The 22945-nt window shown below is 36.9% G+C and overlaps 1 protein-coding gene across 4 annotated transcripts in view; it reads right to left on the bottom strand.

Annotated features, from left to right (window-relative positions):
- The window catches only part of RNF180 (ring finger protein 180), a 306365-nt gene that overhangs the window by 191547 nt on the left and 91873 nt on the right, over positions 1-22945 (bottom strand). For 3 of the 4 annotated variants that reach the window (XM_064272421.1, XM_064272434.1, XM_064272417.1), the window contains 2 exons: positions 21345-22301; positions 18825-18860 (listed from right to left, as the gene is read on the bottom strand). In XM_064272421.1, the coding sequence (XP_064128491.1) occupies positions 18825-18860; positions 21345-22301 (993 nt within the window). The remainder of the gene's footprint in view (positions 1-18824; positions 18861-21344; positions 22302-22945) is intronic. The other variant, XM_064272424.1, reaches the window with a different exon arrangement.

The following is a 22945-nucleotide window of genomic DNA, read 5'->3' as shown; positions in this document are numbered from 1 at the left end:
AGAAGCTGCACAGTATCTTCATAATCAAACATAAATTTCTGAGCACCACATTATACGTTTTCACCAACTGACCATTTTCCCTTTCTTCTCTTATCATCAGTCATCCCACTTCTGCATAATTTTTCCACCTTCTTCCAATTGAGCTTGTTTCTTTATTAGTTCTCTGTGATTCTCAGTAGCATTTCAAGGTCTTGGCCACAGCAATCCAGCAATAAGTAAACTGTTGGCCAAAATTCTTAGGAGACGGCATTTCTACAAATTCACAAGAGAGTAATCATTGATGTGTGTATGCGTCTCCCTTATCCACCCAAAGCTCCCTGAGGGGAAGATCTGTATTTCATGCATCACATATCCTCAAAACTTAGCACAATCTCTGGCAAAGTAAAATACCCAATAGACAATAAATGAAGGGCAGAATGAATGCAAAATAAAGGTATATGATACTAAAATGTATTCTGCCTCGTTAAAGAAACATAAACTATGTGGGGGGGGGGGCTCCGTTTTTTCCTAACAGTCCTAACTGACATGCACGGCTGCTCACCGTACCTAAACTGTTTATACAATGTGTTTTATTCTGAACATGTGCTTTCCCTCTGGGAGTCTGGAACTTTTGCATGTGCTAGGAAGAATTGCCTATGTGACCAGTCTCCAATAAAAAACTTGGACACTGAGCCTCCAACAAGTTTGCTGGTAGACAATATTTCACACATGTTACCACAACTTGTTGCTGGGAGAATTTAGCATGGGAGCCCTAGTGGCACACTGGTTAAGAGCTATAGACGCTAACCAAACAGTCAGCAGTTCAAATGCACCAGCTGCTCCTTGGGAACCCTATCGGGCAGTTACGGGGTCCCTATGAGTCAGAATCGACTGTACAGCAACGGGTTTGGTGTGACTCCAATGGGAGAGGATACTTGGAAGCTTGTACCTGGTTTCCTATGGACTTCAGGCCATGTACCTTTTCCCTTTGCTGATTTTGCTTGTATCCTATCACTGTAATAAATCATAACTGTGAGTACGGCTATGTAGTGAGTCCTATGAACCCTCTTAGCTAATCATCAAATGTGGGGATAGTCTTGGGAACCCCTGAAACAACCCATACTTCCAGTCAATTCTTGAGAAAAACATCAGGTGATCTCAACTGAGTAACATTCTAAAAAATACCAAACTAGTATTCCTTAACCCCCTATGGGTCTGTCAGTTTGTCATATTGTGGGGGCTTGCATGTTGCTGTGATGCTGGAAACTATACCAGCAGGGTCACCCATGGAGGACACGTTTCAGCTGAGCTTCCAGACTAAGACTAGGAAGAAGGACCTGGCGGTCTACTTCTGAAAAGAATTACCCAATGAAAACTTTATGAATAGCAGCAGAACACTGTCGGATATAGTGCCAGAAGATAAGTGCCAAAGGTTGGAAGGCACTCAAAAGATGACTGGGGAAGAGCTGCCTCCTCAAAGTAAAGTCGACCTTAATGATGTGGATGGAATCAAGATTTCGAAACCCTCATTTGCTGATGTGGAACAACTCGAAATGGGGAAAAAAACACTTGCAAACATCCATTAATAATCAGAACGTTGAATGTATGACGTACGAATCTAGAAAACTGTAAGTTGTCAAAAATGAAATGGGATGCATAAATATCGATATCCTAGGCATTAGTGAGCTGAAACGGACTGGTATTGGCCATTTTGAATCAGACAATCATATAGTCTACTACGCCAGGAATGACAAGTTGAAGAGGAATGGCGTTGCATTCATCATCAAAAGGAACATTTCAAGATCTATACTGAGGTACAACACTGTCAGTGATAGGACAATATACATATGCCTACAAGGAAGTCCAGTTAATACGACTGTTATTCAAATTTTCACACCAACCACTAAGGCCAAAGATGAAGGGATTTAAGATTTTTACCAACTTTTGCAGTCTCAAATTGATCGAACATGCAATCAGGATGCACTGATAATTACTAGTGATTGGAATGGGAAAGTTGGAAACAAAGAAAAAGGATTAGTAGTTGGAAAATATGGCCTTGGTGATAGAAATGATGCCAGAAATCGCATGATAGAATTTTACAAGACCAATGACTTCTTTGTTGCAAATACCTTTTTCACCAACGTAAACAGTGACTATACACATGGACCTTACCAGATGGAATACACAGGATTCAAATCAACTACATATGTGGAAAGAGATGATGGAAAAGCTCAGAACAAGTCAGAACAAGGCCAGTGGCTGACTGAAGAACAGACCATCAATTGCTCATATCCAAGTTCAAGGTGAAACTGAAGAAAATTAGAACAAGTCCATGAGAACCAAACTATAACCTTGACTATATCCCACCTGAATTTAGAGGCCATATCAAGAATAGATTTAATGTATTGAACACTAATCACTGAACACCAGAGGAGTTGTGGAATGACATCAAGGACATCATCCATGAAGAAAGCAAGAGGTCATTAAAAAGACAGGAAAGCAAAAGAAAAGACCAAAATGCATGTCAGAAAAGACTCTGATACTTGCTCTTGAACATCAAGTAGGTAAACAGAAAGGAAGAAATGATTAAGTAAAACAGCTGAACAGAAGATTTCAAAGGGTGGCTCGAGAAGACAAAGTAAAGTATTATAATGACATGTGTGAAGACCTGGAGATAGAAAACCAAAAGGGAAGAACATGATCAGCATTTCTCAAGCTAAAAGAATTGAAGAAAAAATTCAAGCTTGGAATTGCAATACTGAAGGATTCTATGGGGAAAATATTAAACAATGCAGGAAGCATCAAAAGAAGATGGAAGGAATACACAGTCACTATACCACAAAGAACTGGTCAACATTCAGTCATTTCAGGAGGTAGCATGTGATCAAGAACCGATGGTCCAAGCTGCACTGAAAGCACTGACGAAAAACACGGCTCCAGGAATTGACACAATACCAGTTAAGAAGTTTCGATAAGCAGATTTAGCACTGCAAGTGCTCACTCATCTAGGCCAAGAAATTTGAAAGACAACTACCTGGCCAACCAACTGGAAGAGATCCATATTTATTCCTATTCCCAAGAAAGGTGATCCCACTAAATGCAGAAATTATCGAACAATATCATTAATATTACATGCAAGTAAAATTTTGCTGAAGATCATTCAAAAGCAACTGCATCAGGATACTTCCAGGGAACTGCCAGAAATTCGAGGTGGATTCAGAAGAGGATGTGGAATCAGGGATATCATTGCTGATGTCAGATGGATCCTGGCTGAATGCAGAGAATACCAGAAAGCTGTTTACCTATGTTTTACGGACTATGCAAAGGCATTCAACTGTGTCGACCATAACAAATTATGGGTAACACTGTAAAGAATGGGAATTCCAGAACACTTAAATGTGCCCATGAGCAACCCATACATAGAACAAGAGGCAGTCATTTGAACAGAACAAGGGGATACTGTGCAGTTTTAAAGTCAGGAAAGGTATTCTTTGGGGTTTTATCTTTTAACCATACTTACTTAATACGTATGTGGAGCAAATAATCCGAGAAGCTGGACTATATGAAGAAGAATGTGACGTCAAGATTGGAGAAAGCCTCATTAACAACCTGCGCTATGCATATGATACAACCTCGCTTACTGAAAGTAAAAAGGACTTGAATCACTTACTGATGAAGATTAAAGACCACAGCCTTCAGTATGGATTACACCTCAACATAAAGAAAACTAAAATCCTCACAACTGGACAAATAAGCAACATTATGATAAATGGAGAAAAGATTCAAGTTGTCAAGGATTTCATTTTACTTGGATCTACAATCAACACTCACGGAAGCAAGAAATCAAACGACGCATTGCATCGGGCAAACCTGCTGCAAAAAACTTCTTTCAAGTGTTAAAAAGCAAAGATGTCACCTTGAAGACTAAGGTTTACCTGACTCAAGCCATGGTGTTTTCAATCACCTCATATGCATGCAAAACCTGGACAATGAATAAGGAAGACAGAAGAAGAATTTATGCTTTTGAAATGTGGTATTGGTAAAGAATATCGAATATACCATGGACTGCCAAAAAAGAACAAATTCGTCTTCGAAGAAGTACAACCTACCTCGGAAGGATGGATGGTGAGCCTGTGTCTCACATACTTTGGACTTGTTATCAGGAGGGATCAGTCCTTGGAGAAAGACACCATGCTTGGTAAGATATAAGGTCAGGGAAAAAGAGGAAGCCCCTCAATGGGATGGATCAACACAGTGGCTTCATCAGTGGGCTCAAGCATAACAATGATTGTGAGGATGGCACAAGACTGGGCAGTGTTTTGTTCTGTTGTACGTAGTATTGCTATGAGTCAGAATGGACTCAACAGCATGTAACAACAACAACAACTCCTCAAAGCTGTGAAGGCAATCAAAAACAAGGGAAATCTAAGAACTGTCAGAGAACATTAGGTATAATGAATGAAGTGTGTAGTTAATAGTAACGTGTCAATATTAATTACGACAAATGTTATCATACTAATGTAAGATAATGATAATAATAGGGAAAACCAGGTACAGGGCATAAGTGAACTCTCTGTACTATCTCCCTAACTTTTTTTTTTTTTTAATAATTTTCATTGGGCTTTAAGTGAAAGTTTACAAATCAAGTCAGTCTCTCACACAAAAACCCATACACACCTTGCTACACACTCCCAATTACACCCCCCTAATGAGACAGCCTGCTCTCTCCCTCCACTCTCTCTTTTCGTGTCCTTTTCGCCAGCTTCTAACCCCCTCCACCCTCTCATCTCCCCTCCAGCCAGGAGATGCCAACATAGTCTCAAGTGTCCACCTAATCCAAGAAGCTCACTGCTCACCAGCATCTCTCTTCAACCCATTGTCCAGTCCAATCCATGTCTGAAGAGTTGGCTTCGGGAATGGTTCCTGTCCTGGGCCAACAGAAGGTCTGGGGGCCATGACCACTGCGGTCCTTCCAGTCTCAGTCAGACAATTAAGTCTGGTCTTATGAGAATTTGGGCTCTGCATCCCACTGCTCTCCTGCTCCCTCAGGGGTTCTCTGTTGTGTTCCCTGTCAGGGTAGTCATCGGTTGTAGCCGGGCACCATCTAGTTCTTCTGGTCTCAGGATGTAGTAGTCGCTGGTTCTTGTGGCCCTTTCTGTCTCTTGGGCTCGTAATCACCTAGTGTCCTTGGTGTTCTTCATTCTCCTATGATCCAGGTGGGCTGAGACCAATTGATGCATCTTAGATGGCTGCTTGCTAGTGTTTAAGACCCCAGACGCCACTCTTCAAAGTGGGATGCAGAATATTTTCTTAATAGATTTTATTATGCCAGTTGACATAGATGTCCTTTGAAACCATGGTCCCCAGACCCCTGGCCCTGCTACGCTGGCCTTTGAAGCATTCAGTTTATTTAGGAAACTTCTTTGCTTTTGGTTTACTCCATTTGTGCTGACCTCCCCTGTATTGTGTGCTGTCTTTCGCTTCACCTAAAGTAGTTCTTATCTACTGCCTAATGAGTGAATGCCCCTCTCCCACCCTCCCTCCCTCCCTCTACCCTCTTGTAATCACAAAATAATGTTTTCTTCTCAGTTTAAACTATCTCTCAAGTTCTTATAATAGTTGTCTTATACAATATTTGTCCTTTTGCAACTGACTGATTTCACTCAGCATAATGCCTTCCAGGTTCCTCCATGTTATGAAATGTTTCACAGATTCCTCACTGTTCTTTATCGATGCATAGTATTCCATTGTGTGAATATAGCATAATTTATTTATCCATTCATCCGTTGATGGGCACCTAGGTTGCTTCCATTTTTTGCTATTGTAAACAGTGCTGCGATAAACATGGGTGTGCATGTATCTGTTCATGTAAAGGCTCTTATTTCTCTAGGATATATTCCAAGGAGTGGGATTGCTGGATCCTATGGTAGTTCTATTTCTAACTTTGTAAGGAAGCACCAAATCGATTTCCAACGTGGTTGTACCATTTGACATTCCCACGAGCAGTGTAGAAGCGTTCCAATCTCTCCACAGCCTCTCCAACATTTATTATTTTGTGTTTTTTGGATTAATGCCAGCCTTCTTGGAGTAAGATGAAATCTCACTGTAGTTTGGATCTCCATTTCTCTAATGGCTGATGATCGTGAACATTTTCTCATGTATCTGTTAGCTACCTGAATGTCTTCTTTAGTGAAGTGTCTATTCATATCTTTTGCCCATTTTTTAATTGGGTTATTTGTCTTTTTGCAGTATCATATAGACTTTAGAGATCAGGTGCTGATCAGAAATGTCATAGCTAAAAAGTTTTTCCCAGTCTGTAGGTAGTCTTTTTACTCTTTTGGTGAAGTCTTTGGATGAGCATAAGTGTTTGATTTTTAGAAGCTCCCAGTTATCTAGTTTTTCTTCTACATTCTTTATAATGTTTTCTGTACTTTTTATGCCACGTATTAGGGCTCCTAACGCTGTCCCTATTTTTTCTTCCATGATCTTTATCGTTTTAGATTTTATATTTCGGTCTTTCATCTATTTTGAGTTAGTTTTTGTGCATGGAGTGAGGTATGGGTCTTGTCCTATTTTTTTGCTGATGGATATATCCAGTTATGCCAGCACCATTTGTTAAAAAGGCTGTCTTTTCCCCCATTTAACTGTTTTGGGGCCTTTGTCAAATATCAACTGCTCATATGTGGATGGATTTAAGTCTGGATTCTCAATTCTGTTCCACTGGTCCATGTATCTGCTGTTGTACCAGTACCAGGCTGTTTTGACTACTGTGGTGGTATTACAGGTTCTAAAATCAGGTAAAGTAAGGCCTCCCACTTTGTTCTTTTTCAGTAATGCCTTATTTATCCGGGGCCTCTTTCCCTTCCATGTGAAATTGGTGATTTGTTTCTCCATCTCATTAAAGAATGTCCGTGGGATTTGGATCGGAATTGCATTAAATGTATAGACTGCTTTTGGTAAAATAGACATTTTTATAATGTTAAGTCTTCCTATCCATGAGCAAGGTATGTTCTTCCACTTACGTAAGTCTCTCTTCGTTTCTTGCAGAAGTGTACTGTAGTTTTCTTTGTATAAGTCTTTTACATCGTTGGTAAGATTTATTCCTAAGTATTTTATCTTCTTGGTGGCTAGTGTAAATGGCATTGATTTGGTGATTTCCTCTTCTATGTTCCTTTTGTTGGTGTAAAGGAATCCAACTGATTTTTGTATGTTTATCTTGTATCCCGATACTCTGCTGAACTGCCCTATTAGTTTCAGTAGTTTTCTGGAGGATTCCTTAGGGTTTTCTGTGTATAAGATCAGGTCATCTGCAAATAGAGATACTTCGACTTCTTCCTTGCTAGTCTGGATGCCCTTTATTTATCTAGCCTAATCGCTCTGGCTAGGACTTCCAGCACAATGTTGAATAAGAGTGGTAATAAAGGGCATCCTTGTCTGGCTCCCGATCTCAATGGGAATGTTTTCAGGCTCTCTCCATTTAGGGTGATGTTGGCTGTTGGCTTTGTATAAATGCCCTTTATTATGTTGAGAAATTTTCCTTCTATTCCTATTTTGCTAAGAGTTTTTATCATGAATGAGTGTTGAACTTTGTCAAATGCCTTTTCTGCATCAATTGATAAAATCATGTGATTCTTGTCCTTTGTTTTATTTATGTGGTGGACTACATTAATTGTTTTTCTAATGTTGAACCATCCCTGCATACCTGGTATGAATCCCACATGGTCATGGTGAATTATATTTTTGATATGTTGTTGAATTCTATTGGCTAGAATTTTGTTCAGAATTTTTGCATCTACATTCATTAGGGATATAGGTCTATAATTTTCTTGTGGTGTCTTTACCTGGTTTTGGTATCAGGGATACGGTGGCTTCATAGAATGAGTTTGGTAGTATTTCGTCCTTTTCTATGCTCTGAAATACGTTTAGTAGTGGTGGTGTTAACTCTTCTCTGAAAGTTTGGTAGAACTCTGCAGTGAAACTGTCCGCACCAGGGCTTTTTTTTGTTGGGAGTTTTTTGATTACCTTTTCAATCTCTTCTTTTGTTATGGGTCTATTAAGTTATTCTAACTCTCTTTGTGCTAGTTTAGGTAGGTAGTGTGTTTCTAGGAATTCATCCATTTCTTCTAGGTTTTCAAATTTGTTTGAGTATAGTTTTTCATAATAATCTGATATGATTCTTTTAATTTTAGTTGGGTCTGTTGTAATATCGCCCATCTCATTTCTTATTTGGGTTATTTGCTTCCTCTCTTGTTTTTCTTTTGTCAGTTTGGCCAACTGTTTATCAATTTTGTTGAGTTCCCAAAAAAAACAGCTTTTGGTCTTGTTAATTCTTTCAATTGTTTTTCTGTTTTCTATTTCATTTAGTTCAGCTCTAATTTTTATTATTTGTTTTCTTCAGGCATCTGTGGGTTTCTTTTGTTGCTCTCTTTCTATTTGTTCAAGTTGTAGTGATAGTTCTTTGATTTTGGCCCTTTGTTCTTTTTGTATGTGTGCATTTATTGATATAAATTGGCCTCTGAGTGCTGCTTTTGCTGTGTCCCAAAGGTTCTGATAAGAAGTGTTTTCATTCTCATGTGATTCTATGAATTTCTTTATTCCATCCTTAATGTCTTCAGAATCCAGTCTTTTCTGAGCTGGGTATCGTTCAGTTTCCAAGTGTTTGATTTCTTTTCCTGTTATTGATTTCCACATTTATGGCCTTATACTCAGAGAAAAAAAAAAATTATTTTCATTCGCTCAGAGAAGATGCTTTGTAATATTTCAATGTTTTGGATTCTGCTAAGGCTTGCTTTATGACCTAATATGTGGTCTATTCTAGAGAATGCTCCATGTGCACTAGAAAAGAAAGTATAGTTGGTTGCTGTTGGGTGGAGTGTTCTGTATATGTCTACGAGGTCGAGTTGGTTAATTCTGGCATTTAGATCTTCTGTGTCTTTATTGAGCTTCTTTCTGGATGTCCTGTCCTTCACTGAAAGCGGTGTGTTGAAGTCTCCTACTGTTATTGTGGAGCTGTCTATCTCACTTTTCAATGCTGACAGAGTTCATTTTATGTATCTTGCAGCCCTGTCATTGGGTGCATAATTATTTAATATGGTTATATTTTCTTGGTGTATTGTCCTTTTAATCATTATATAATGTCCTTCCTTATCCTTTATGATGGATTTAACTTTAAAGTCTATTTTGTCAGAAATTAATATTGCCACTCCTGCTCTTTTTTGATTGTGGTTTGCTTGATATATTTTTTTTCCATCCTTTGAGTTTTAGTTTGTTTGTGTCTCTAAGTCTAAGGTATGTCTCTTGTAGGCAGCATATAGACGGATCTTATTTTTTAACCCACTCTGCCACTCTCTGTCTCTTTATTGGTGCATTTAGTCCATTGACATTCAGGGTAATTATGGATAGGTATGAATTTAGTGCTATCATTTTGACGTCTTTTTTTGTGTGTTGGCAGCTTCTTTTTCCCACTTGATTTTATGTGCTGAGTAGATTTTCTTTGTATATTGTCCTTTCCTTATATTTGTTGTTGTTGATTTTGTTTCTGCTGAGTCTGTATTTTCCCTTGTATTTTATTTTGATGAGTAGGATAGTTTGTCTCCTTTGTGGTTACCTTATTCTTTATCTCTATTTTTCTAAATTTATAACTAACTTTTATTTCTTTGTATCACCGTATCTTCCTCTCCATATGGAAGGTGTATGATTACATTTCTTAGTCCCTCTTTATTATTTTAATAGTCTTCTTTTATATAATAACATCACCGTTACCTTGTGTTGGGCCTTTTTTTTTTTTTTTTAATCTTGCTTTGTTTTTTTTTCTGATTTCCCTGTCTGGGTTGGCTTCTGGTTGCTCTGCCCAGTGTTCTAGTCTTGGGTCGATACCTGATATTATTGATTTTCTAACCAAAGAACTCCCTTTAGTATTTCTTGTAGTTTTGGTTTGGTTTTTACAAATTCCCTCAACTTGTATTTATCTGGAAATGTCTTAATTTCACCTTCATATTTAAGAGACAGCTTTGATGGATATATGATTCTTTTTTCCTTCGATTTTTTAAATGTTTCATCCCATTACCTTCTTGCCTGCATGGTTTCTGCCAAGTAGTCCGAGCTTATTCTTATTGGCTCTTCCTTGTAGGTGACTTTTCTTTTATCCCTCGCTGCTCTTATAATTGTCTCTTTATCTTTGGTTTTGGCACGCTTGATTATAGTATGTCTTGGTGACTTTCTTTTAAGATCTACCTTATGTGGAGTTCGATGAGTACCTTGGATAGGTATCTTCCCATCTTTCACAGTATCAGGGAAGTTTTCTGCCAACAAATCCTCAACAATTTTCTCTGTATTTTCGGTTATCCCTCCCTGTTCTGGTACTCCAATCACTCGTAGGTTATTTCTCCTGATAGAGTCCCACATGATCCTTAAGGTTTCCTTTTTTTTTAATTCTTTTATCTGATTTTTCTTCAGATATATTAGTGCCAAGTGATTTATCTTCAAGTTCAGAAATTCTAGCTTCTACTTGCTCAATTCTGCTCCTCTGACTTTCTATTGAGTTATCCAATTCTGTAATTTTATTGTTAATCTTCTGAATTTCTGATTGCTGTCTATGGATTTTTCCAGCTTATTAAACTTTTCATTATGTTCCTGAATAATCTTTCTAATTTCTTCAGTTGCTTTATCTGTATGTTCCTTGGCTTGTTCTGAGCACTGCCACATTTCCTTCCTGATGTCTTGAAGGGTTCTGTATATTAAACTTTTGTGTTTCCATCTAAAAGATCCCTGGATTCTTTGTTTTGAGAGCCTGTTGAGGTGATCATGGCCTGTTTCTTTATGTGACTTGACATTGACTGTTGTCTCTGAGCCATCTATAAGTTATCGTACTAGTTTATGCTTGCTTACTGGGTCGTAGCTGCTTGCTTTGTTTTGCTTTAGTATACCCCTATGGGTTGCTTGAGCGAGCTAGCTTTATTATTTTCACCTTTGGAGCTCTGGTGTCCTGTCCCCAGCTGGTTAGAGCTGTTATCAGGTATATGAGTCTAGGAGTCCATTCAGTTTTCTTGTATGAATTCAGCTCAGGTTTCCAGGTAGCTGATCATCAAGTGTGTGGTACAGGCTCTGTCCTACAGTCTCAGAGGGGCAGGGCGATAGGCGTATATACCAGCATCTGATTGCAGCAGGGGGTCACGCTATGAACAAGGCAGGGGGCTGAGACAACCCCCGAGTGTCTCTGAGGAAAACGCATCTCTGTTCCCTAGAGCGTGCTGGTAGGTGGGCTCTGCAAAGGGACCACGGGCACCCAAAGTCTTTGTTGTACGGACTGGGAAGTACCAGTTATCCCTGGACCCCTGTCGTGGGTGGCTGGGCAATCTAAGTGGAGCCACCAGTCCTTAGGTCCCTGTTGTGGGTAGATGATGACCTTGTTTAATAAGCAAAGCAATGTGAAACGTCAAACACCCACCTCTCCACCACACCGCTGAAATGGTTGGAATTTGCCAACAAGGGCCTATTCTCCCGAAATAGGCCCACACAGGTCCATGCAGAAAGGAGAGGTGCTCAATGTCCACGGACGGTTTATGCCTGGACAGGTGCCACTTCTGTCCTGAGCTCCCCCAGTTAATGGAGCTAGGAAATTATCTTTTCCCTTCAGTTGCAAATTTTTTCCTTCCCCAAGGCCGGGAGGACAGCTCCAGGTACTCACCAGGGTCTACCTCAGGCCTAGGGATTCAGCTGCTGAAGCTGGCTTAGGGGTGCAGGGGGACGCAGTAAAATAAACGCAAGCACTTAGCTTTTGCCAAGAGCGCACTTCTCCTCAGGTTCCGGAGGTGTGAGTGGGTTGTGTGGCTGGCTGCTTCTCCCTGAGGAAACTGCGGCCAAATGCTAGGACCAGCCCGCCACCACCACTGCCACCGCCGCAACCGCTCTGGGAATGGTGCCTGAGGGCTCCCCGCCATTCAGGTCTGGTAACTCCTCTCCGCTTCTAAACAGTCTCTTCCTTCTCCTGCCCCTCAGTTCATTGTCTAAGCTTGCCTTTGATGCTCAGGGATCCCAACTTGTCACAAATATACTTGTTTCACTTGTTTTTTCGGGTCTTTGACGTAAAGAGGGCTCGATGGAAGCGTCTGTCTATTCTGCCATCTTGGCTCTGCCTCTCCCTTTTATATAAAACTATTCTAAAATATAAATGTTTATTTAAAAAAAAAATTCCTAAGCACCTATTTTATACAGCATTTACTACTAAGAATTAGACAACAAAATAATAATGACAGTTTCCTTGTTCCCTTGGACTTCTCAGTCTGTTAACTCCATCCACACTTCACCACTTACTCCTTAAGTTATAACTCAACTTTTACTTCTTCAGATATATTCTCTTAAATGAACTTTTATCATACTTACAAGACCTACCTTTCCTTACTGTACTCTTCAAATTTGTTAAGACTGACTTTTCCCTCATAATTTGAAGGATATTTAAATTCAGATCTATGTAATTACTTAAGATAAAGGCATTCCCAAGTCTATGCACTTTTGTTTCACACCTATTTATCTATATTTTAAAATTCTGCAATACTGCAGAAAAATAAAACTAAGATATTTAGTTGTGTTTATTTAAATTGATCATATATTTATATCTTATTATACGACTAGATGGCGACTTCCTGAAAGACAGAAGTGGGCATATCAGCCTATTGAGCAAGTCCTAAATACATTAATTAAATGAAGAGTGACAAACATGTACTGAAAGAATATTCTGACACAAAGTAGAGAGCAATAAATGCTGACCTGTTTCAATACATGACTGATCATAGTGTTCTTTCAATTATTAACTTCTTGCCTAAAAGACCATTTCATAACCATACTTCTGTATTTAACAAAAAGAGCAAAAATCTGTATTATCTAATTAAAACTGTCTTATTTATTTTTGTTACGGAGGCTTTTCACTTCAATAAACCATTAATTTTCTGTTTGAAGAAGTGCATGAATAGAGAATAAATCTTTAATACTTGAATTACTATTATAACTCAGAAGTACAAAAAGCCCACTTTTAAGAAGACAACGTAATAGATATTTGGAGTGTGATTTGTGTATAATTTCCAGATGATGAATCAAGGGATAAAAGATGAAATGAATTCCCTTAAAAAATGTGAAAAATTCAAAATGATCCCTATGTGCAAATCAATGAAAATAAAAACTAGCACCTTTGTGAGAGATATCTCTTTTCTAGATAAACCTGAATACCAAGTCTTTAATGTAATTTATTGGCCTCCATTCTCCCCAGTGCCTAAATCACACCCATGTGAAATTATAAGTAGACTTTTAACTCACTGAGAACAATGTAACAGGATTATAATAGATGGCTCAGTGATTTATTAATTGTTGCTGTTGTGGTTAGGTGCCATCGAGTCAGTTCCGACTCATACTGACCCTATGCACAACAGAACGAAACACTGCCCGGTCCTGAACTATCTTTATAATCATTGTTATGCTTGAGCCCATTGTTGCAGCCACTTGTGTCAATGCACCTCATTGAGGGCCGCCTTCTTTTCCGCTGACCCGGTACTTTACCAAGCATGATGTCCTTCTCCAGGGACTGACCCCTCCTGACAACATGTCCAAAGTATGTATGTAAGACGCAGTCTCACCACCCTTGCTTCTAAGGAACATTCTGGGTGTATTTTTTCCAAGACAGATTTGTTCATTCTTTTGGCAGTTCACGATATATTCAATATTCTTCACCAACACCACAATTCAAAGGTGTCAATTCTTCTTCAGTCTTCCTTATTCATTGTTCAGCTTTCATGTGCATATGATGCAATTGATTAATAACCTGCGTTATGCAGATGACACAACCTTGCTTGCTGAAAGTGAAGAGGACTTGAAGCACTTACTAATGAAGATCAAAGACCACAGGCTTCAGCATGGATTACACCTCAACATAAAGAAAACAAAAATCCTCACTATTGGACCCATAAGCAACATCATAATAAATGGAGAAAAGATTGAAGTTGTCAAGAATTTCCTTTTAGTTGGATCCACAATCAACACCCATGGAAGCAGCAGTCAAGAAATCAAATGACGCATTGCATTGGGCAAATCTACTGCAAAGAACCTTTTTAAAGTGTTGAAAAGCAAAGATGTCACCTTAAAGAGTAAGGTGCGCCTGACCCAAACCATTTACTAATTACATATCATAGTATTTGGTCAATTAAATTCTCATGCACAATATTCCACAGAAACATCATGACAAAATCTCTCTTTTCACAATAGCTTCTTGTAGCCTCTAGAGATACATTTTCTTTTATTCATATTAAATAGTCCCAAGGTTATGGAAACACAGCAAAATGTATACATCAAAGGACTTTATCAACAAAGTGAAGAGAAAACCTATAGATTAGGAGAAAAATTTCAAGAACGATATATCTGATAAAGGTCCAATACCTAAATATATATATGTATATATATATTTAGATATTGGACCTTTGGCATAGTAGTTAAGAGTTGGGCTGTTAACCAAAGGGTCAGCAGTTTTGAATCTACCAGCCTGCTCTTTGGAAACCCTATGGGGCAGTTCTACTGTGTCCTATAGTGCCCCTATGGGTCAGAATCAACTTGACAGCAATGGGTTTGGTTTATATGTATATGTTTATGTATATATATATATATATGTATGCATATGTATGTATGTGTGTTAAAAAAAAAAAAAACCCAGTGCTGTCAAGTTGATTCTGACTCATAGTGACCCTACAGGACAGAGTAGAACTGCCCCATAGAGTTTCCAAGGAGCACCTGGCGGATTTAAACTGTCGACCCTTTGGCTAGCAGCTGTAGCACTTAACCTCTATGCCACTGGGGTTTCCGTGTGTGTGTGTGTGTGTGTGTGTGTGTGTGTGTGTGTGTATATATATATATATAAACTACTACAACTCAAAAAAAGAAAAAAAAAGACATACAACCCAATCAAAAAAATAGACAAAGAACTTCAAACAGATATTTTGCCAAAGCAGATATTCAAACAGCCAACAAGCACACAAAAAGATGTTCAAAATCATTTGCCTTTGGAGAGATACAAATCAAAACCACTATGAGGTACTACCTCACCTCCGTTAGAATGGCAATGATCAAAAAACCAGAAAGTGAGGTGTTGGGAGAATATGGAGAAATTGGAGCCCTCATTCATGGCTGATTGGAACGCGAAATGTTACAGCTGCTGTGGAAAATACTTTGGTCCTTTCTCAAACAGTTGAACATGGTACTACCATATGGCTTAGCAATCCAATCCTAAGTATATAAGCAAGAAGTGAAAGCTGGAATGCATACAGAAATCTGTACACCAGTGTTCACTGCAGCACCTTTCATGACAGCCAAAAGGTAAAAATAACCTAAATATCCATCAATAAATAAAAGAAAAAACAGAATGTGGTATATACATATAATGGAAGAGAAATGAAGTCCTGATATACACCACAACATGGATGAACCTTAAAAACATTGTGCTAAGCTAAATAAGTCATTCTTAAAAAGACAAATACTGTATGACCTTACTTATATGAAATAAGCAAATACTTAGAAACCAAAGGTTAATTAGTGGTTACCAGGACAGAGGGAAAAAGCGAGAGTTTTTGTTTGGGGGGAACTGAATTTATGTTAATGGTAGTGGAATGATTAGGAAAAAGACAGGGATAGGCATTGCACAACAAAAGTATAATATGTGTCACTGAATTGTACACTTTGAAACTGCTAAAATGGCAAATGTTTTGTTGTGTGTATTTCCACAATTAAAAAAATACAGGACAGAATTATAAGACATTTGAAATAAAAATTTGCAACTTTAAAAATCTGTATTAAAAAAGAACACAGCGAAATGAATTTCCATTTAAATAGGATTATTTTAAAATATTATGTAACTATACTAATGGCAACAAGTTACCTTCTCTGAATCTAGAAGAGGAGCTTGTTAATCCCAGGATAAAGCTTTTGATTATTTCTTCAAATGCTAACATTTTAGTTAACCACCTAGACAAACTAGGGGGGACAAAGGAGGTCTCAAGGGAAATTAGAAGAGTTTTAAATGAATTAAAATGAAAATATAACAACAAAATTCATAGGATGGAGCTAAAGCAGAAATTAAGAAATTTATAGCATTAAAGGCTTATATGAGAAAAAAAATCTTAAAACAATAATCTCAGTTTCTATTATAAGAAACTAAAGAGATGAAAATAAATTCAAAACAGGCAGAAAGAATAAGAACATAAATAAATAAATTTAAAAAGAGAAAAATCATTCAAAAGGTAAGTAAAATTGATAAACTTCTAGCAAGACCGAAAAAGGCACAAACAGAAAACACACAATGCCCAATATCAGAATTGAAAGAGGGGACAGCACTACAGATCCCGCTAAAAACGGATAATAAAGGAAAACTATGAACACAATGCTATGCACATAATTTTATAACTTAGATAATTCCTCAAAAACAGCAAACTATCAAAACTTACCCAAAATGAAATAGAAAAGCTGAATGGTCCTACAATTATCAAAGAAACTAAATTCATAGCTAAAAATCTTCCCAAAAAAGAAACCTCCAGGCCCATACAGTTTCATTACCAAATACTTAAAAAAAAAAAAATGAATTCTACGCAATGTTTTTTAGAAAACAGAAGAGAACACTTCCAAGCTCATTTTGTAAGACTAGCACAACCCTAACACTAAAACCAGACAAAGCACAAAAAAAGAAAAAGCTTCAAACCAATATCCCTACGGACAGAGGCACAAACATCTGCAAAAAATAATAGTAAATAGTACTCAAAAATATACAAAAAATAATACCCCATGACAAAGTGGAGTTTACTGTGGGAATATAACGCTGGCTCAACATTTGATAATCAATCAGTATTAACATTAATACCACACGATCATACTCATTGATGCAGAAAAGGTATTTTGATAAAATCTAACATCCTTTCATGATAAAAACACTCAACAAACTAGAAATAGAAGAGAACTTTCTCAACCTGATAATGGGCAGCTACAGTAACCTACTGCTAACATCATACATAATGGTCAAAGACTAGATGTTTTCATCTTAACATCAGGAACATGACAAGGATGTCTGCTCTCACCACTTCTATTCAATACTATACTGCAGGTTCTAGTACGAGTAATAACATAAAGAAAAAAAAAGCACCTGGATTGGAAAAGAAAAAGTAAAACTGTGTTTATTTGTAGACAACAAAATCATCTAAGTAAAAATACAATGGAATCTAAACAAAGCAAAACAAAAAGCTATTACTAATAAATGAGATTAGAAAGGTTGTAGGACATAAGCTCAATATATAAAAATCAATTTTATATTTATATACTATCAATAAACAATTGGAAAATGAAATTTAATAAAACAATATCAATGACCAACAGCATAAAAATATGAAATACTTAGAAATAAATCTGACAGAAAGATCTGTACACCCAAAATCACAAAATGCAAAGCCAAAACAAATGTCAATGTGTTTCTATATACTAGCAATATATAATTGTAACTACCCACCAAAAAAAATTTACAATAGCTCCAAAAAAGAAAAAATACTTAAGTATAAATCTATCAAAACATGCACAGGTTCTATACGCTGCAAACTTCAAAATACTGATGAAAGAAATCAAAGGTCTATATAAAAGGTAAGACACAACATGTTCATGGATTGGCCAAGTCAGCATGGTAAAGACTTCAATTCTCCCCAAGTTGATCAACTTAGATTGATCAGCTTGATTGAGTTAATCAAATAGACTTAATTCCACTCAAAATCCCAATAGGATTTTTTGTAAATATAAACAAGTGGATTCTAAGTGTTATATAGAAAGTCAAAGGAATTTTACTAAATTTGTACTAAAATAATTTTGAAAAAGAACAATAAAGTTGGAGGAATCACACTACTTGATTTTATGACTAACTATGAATCAAAAAAAAATTTTTTTTTTTTTTTTATGAATCTACAATAACCAAGACAAAGTACTGTTGGGTAAGGGGTAGACACATAAATGAATTGAACAGAATAGAGAGCCCATGAAAAAAATCCCATACCAGTATAGCCGACTGATTTCTGATAGAAGTACAAAAGCATTTCAGTAGAGAAATAATAGTGTTTTCAACAAACAGTGCTGGAACAACTGGCCTATCTATACAAAAAAAAAAAATTTTTTTCAACCTAAATCTCACACCTTTCAAAAATTAACTCAAAATGAACCATAATAATCAATGTAAAACTTAAGACTATAAAAGTTTTAGAAGCAAACATAGGACAAAATCTTTGTAACCTAAGGTTAGGCAAAGACTTCTTCGAGGTGGCACATAAAGCGCAATCTACAAAAGAAAAAAAAATTGATATGTTGGACTTTATCAAAATTAAACATGTTTCCTCTGCAGGTGAAAATATCTGCTAAGAGAATGAAAACACAAGCTATCAACTGTGAGAAAATATTTGCACATCACTTATCAGACAAAGGACTTTTATGCAAAATATATAAAGAACTCTCAACACTCAACAAGAAGGAAACAGAAAACCCTATTAAAGAATGAACAAAAGATGTGAAAAGACACATTGCTAAAGAATATACACAATTGGAAAATAAGCACATGAAAAATGTTTAACATCATTAGTCATTAGGGAAATGCAAATTAAAACTACAATGTGATACCACTACTTACCTATTTGGATGACTAAAATTAAAAAAAACAAACATGAGAAAACCAAGGTTCTGATGAGGATGCAAAGTAACTAGAACTCTTGCACACTGTTGCTGAGAATGCAATGTGGTACAGCCATTCTGGAAAACAGTCTAATACTTTCTTATAAAGTTAAACATACATTTACCGTATGATCCAGCAATCCTACTCCCGGATATTTACCCTAGAGAAATGAAAATTTAGGTTCAAACAAAAACTTATACATGAATCTTTATAGCAGCTCTATTCATAATTGCTAAAAACTAGACACAACACATCTGTCCTTTGACAGGTGAATGACTAAACAATATGGTTTATTCATACAATGGAATACTACTCATCAAAAAAAAGAACTATCAATATATGCAACACCTTAAGGATCTCACAGGCAATTATGTTGAGTAAAAGAAGTTAGAAGTTACTGTATGATTCTATTTCGATAACACTGTCAAAAAGACAAAACTAAATTGATGAGGAACACATCACGCTGTCAGGGATTAGGGGTGGGAGGAGGGTGTACAAGGGAGTTTTTTGGGGTGATGGAACTGTTTTGTAACCTTACTGGGGTACTGGTCATATGAATCTGTACAAGTGCTAAAATTCATAGAGCTATATGCCAATAAGAAGTCAATTTTACTACATGATAGTTTTTGAAGATTAAAATTAAAAAATAGACAATGCTGGATAAAAAAAAGATGCTGACTGGCTAAAAGCAGCTCCCAGCACTGTGACTTTCTCCAAAGTAATTTATGTTTGCTGAACAAAAAACACTATGAACTGGCCAAATATTCTAACAGCATAGTTTCTGTTTCAATCTTTAATTTACACCCCTAAGCTTCAAAACTTTAAATTACTTTTTTGTAGTATCATTAATGCTTCTTATCATGATGTCTGTCACTGAAAAATATCCAGTTTGCACAAAGATTTATTAAAAATGTCAAATAAAAGTCAGAAATTTAGATTTCCCTGCCAATTATTTTTAACTTCCTTAAAATTATCACTAACTATAGTGAAATTTTCCTTTATACCTTGTATGCTTTTTTTTTTTTATGCTTAGCTCCCCCCATTTAAAAGAGGCAGGATCTGTATTGAAGTCATCTTTTCATTACCCAGGCATTGTAACTTGCAAGCAGACATTTAGTAAATGTTTACTGAATTAATTCATCTCTATTAAACATAAAATGAACTGAATAGCTAAGTCATTAATTTACTTCATATATGAACTCTTTGTAGGATTTATCTTTTTACTTGAATTCACATGATTGACTTTTAAAAATAATTATTATTCTTTCTGGCTCTAAACATGGCGTGTACCCAAATTGCTAACTAATGTAATTTCTATGTTATTATACTCTTTCAATTTTCTCTGCTATGAAGACACTGGATATTTGTTCTCCAATTTATGCAGGTATAAGTCAGATTTTCAATAGAAGTTTTGAATTTTGCGGCTTCAGTAAATAAAGACTAAAAACATATTATAATATTATAACTATAATAGTATAACATTCATTTTTTATAGTCTACAATATATACCGTGAAGTCACTTTACACTATCACTTGCATATAAGTCAGACTGGATTCCCTTGTCAGCAACCAGTCAAAAATATAATAAATAATCACCTATTATTATAACTGTACTATGTAACTGAAAGATGAAAAAATACCTTATCTGACCGAAGCATTCAATGTAGTAATTTTTTTTATTGAGTCTACCACTAGAATCATTAGCAGTATTGAGTTCACTGTGTTTTTAAAAAGAATGATTATGTGAAGTTGCCCCTTTTTATATTTTAGCACTGAGGACACTGTTAATACTCAACAGACACTTGTTAATGAGGACTATTATCTAGTATGACAAAAAAATAATAAAGGTAATTTGCAAAAAAAAGTTCATACAGAAATTATACTAGTCCTTAAACTTCTAAATTTTCAGGAGCGCTTCATTCATTGACATTAATTGGCTTCTACAGCATCTAACATTCATTGTTCAATTCCTTCACTCACCCTACCCTTGAACATGTCATTATGGACAGGGGAGCAGTTCAAACCATAGAGAAGCACACTACCCTATAAAGTCAAAGTAAGGGTAAATCACCCTTTAGATAATTATTACAAGCTGGCAGTTAGTCATATCTAGACCATACGTGCACATATTAACTAAGGCTCCTTGAAAATACCCATCTAAGCTAAATATGACGAAAAAACCCATTGCCATGAAGTCGATTCCAACTCACAGCAACCCTATAAGTGTGATAAAAGTGAATTAATTCATCATTATATTAGATTTACTTAGAGAAACATTTCTTTGTTTCAATTTACTCTCAAATAAAATCACTGCAAAGCAATCCTAACATGTAATAAATTAAAAATGTATGTGACAAGCAATCTAGTCTCAATATTATGAGACTATATCCCTAAAATATTAGCAGAACTGGGCAAAACTATGCAAAAGGGGCATTTCTAAACATTTCTGAAGCATATGGAGAGAGTTATACATGGCAATTATAATAAGGTTATGAGATTATTAAGTGCACCTACACAGAGCTGTCATTTCAAAAAACATTAAAACCAAGTTTTTGTAATACAGGAATTTAAAGTTAGCTCCGCTCCCCAAACCTCAACATTTTATAATACAGAATTTTTAGTAAAGTCTTAAAAAACAAATTACCTGCTTCTGTAGCCATCTTTCATGACTTCGTTGTTTCCTTCTCAGATTCTTCAACTTGCTCCTTTCTCTCTTACTGAGCCTTTGGTTAATGGCGCCCAATGAAAAACTGGCCGAGTGCAGGAAGTCCAGAGGGGAGAGGTGCTCCTCCTGGTCCGAGGTCTCCAGCATGCGCCTGCCAGCCGAGGGCAGGTCCATCAGGAAAGTTAGGCTGTTAGAACTAGCATGGTCAGAGTACACTGCAGAAGCTTCTAGACTACACTGAAATTCTCCTTCTCTTTGTGTCTGGGTCTCACAGGGAGCCACCGAAAATCTTTGCAGCAGCATATCATGATCAAAACCGGATGGATTCTGAAAGGAACAGCTATTTTTACTACTCTCTAAAGGGAAGCCAGAAAGGTCAATAGGCTGTGTTTCATTTAGCCTAGAATAGGCAGTACTCTTACTATGTATTTCATACAGAGTAGGTGATAAAGTCAGGTTCTCTCTGATGTTCAGATCCAAACTGTGTGATTTTCTATGAAGAGCTCTTCCAGTGCATCTGCCAGTCGCAAGCTGGGGAACAAAAAGCTGGTATTTTGGATTTGATGCTTTGAATGGCAGTTTTTCGTTCGTCTCAAAATGTGTTGATCGCACCTCCAGGCAGAGTGCTTCTGTTAATCTTCCAGGCCCATAATTATTTTGGGCCATGTCTAAAAGCCTGTGATTTTGTTTTTTGGAGGTGCCACCTGTCAGCAGAGTTTCCTTGTCACGACCTGACTGAACTCTAGGACGTGACGAGTATTTCGGCGATGGTCTCATTAGTCTGCCTGCCCTTGTTGGCTGATAATCGGTCCGGCTCTTGGAGAGATGTACAGCTGCAAGCTGGCCACAGGCACATTTTGGAGTGCTGACAAAATTAAAGCCCCCTAAACGGGCCCCACAGAAAGGACAATTCAGTTTTCCAACTGTCCACTGGGTCTACAGGTAACAAAGAAAGAAAAAAAAGGACAATGCTTTCATTGTAAAGCAACCAAAGAAAATGCGAGTTAAAAAAAAAAAAAAAAAGCTGATTACATGAAAGTTTTCTATCCCACAGAAAAGACTAGCTTTCTGTTTTCTGATGAGTAGACAGAACAGCAAATGGAAACATGCCTTCAAATATATAGAGATAAGCAGCTCTGGAATGATAACATATTGCAAATCATGTCCATCCAAACAGTACTCCTAAGAACTCTAAAAAAGAGTCTCTGAAACAATGGGTTGAACATGGATACAGTGTGAACTAATGAAAAGAAAAATACACTATGGAACCAGGAAGCAAATCAGTCTACAGCGCTTAATTTGCAAGTAAAATCTCACAGAAAAGTATCTGTTTTGATACACTTCTTGCATACCAAGCACTGTGGGAGGGAACTTTACCCAAGCAACAGAATAAAGCTCTTCTTGGCTTTTTATATACAACCAAAAGATGCTGGCTGCATACATCAAATAGCGCATTTTCTATACTCAGATTGGAAAATAATGAATTGGCTTAAAATGATCTTTTCAACAGAAATGGTGGAACATCTGCAGTGTCCTCATACACTCTGTGATGTTCAGGACACTTAAAGCAGCATACTGGC

The sequence above is a fragment of the Loxodonta africana genome, chromosome 2, assembly GCF_030014295.1.
Source record: "Loxodonta africana isolate mLoxAfr1 chromosome 2, mLoxAfr1.hap2, whole genome shotgun sequence".
Lineage (NCBI taxonomy): Eukaryota > Metazoa > Chordata > Mammalia > Proboscidea > Elephantidae > Loxodonta > Loxodonta africana.
This window is presented reverse-complemented; position numbering and strand designations above follow the sequence as displayed.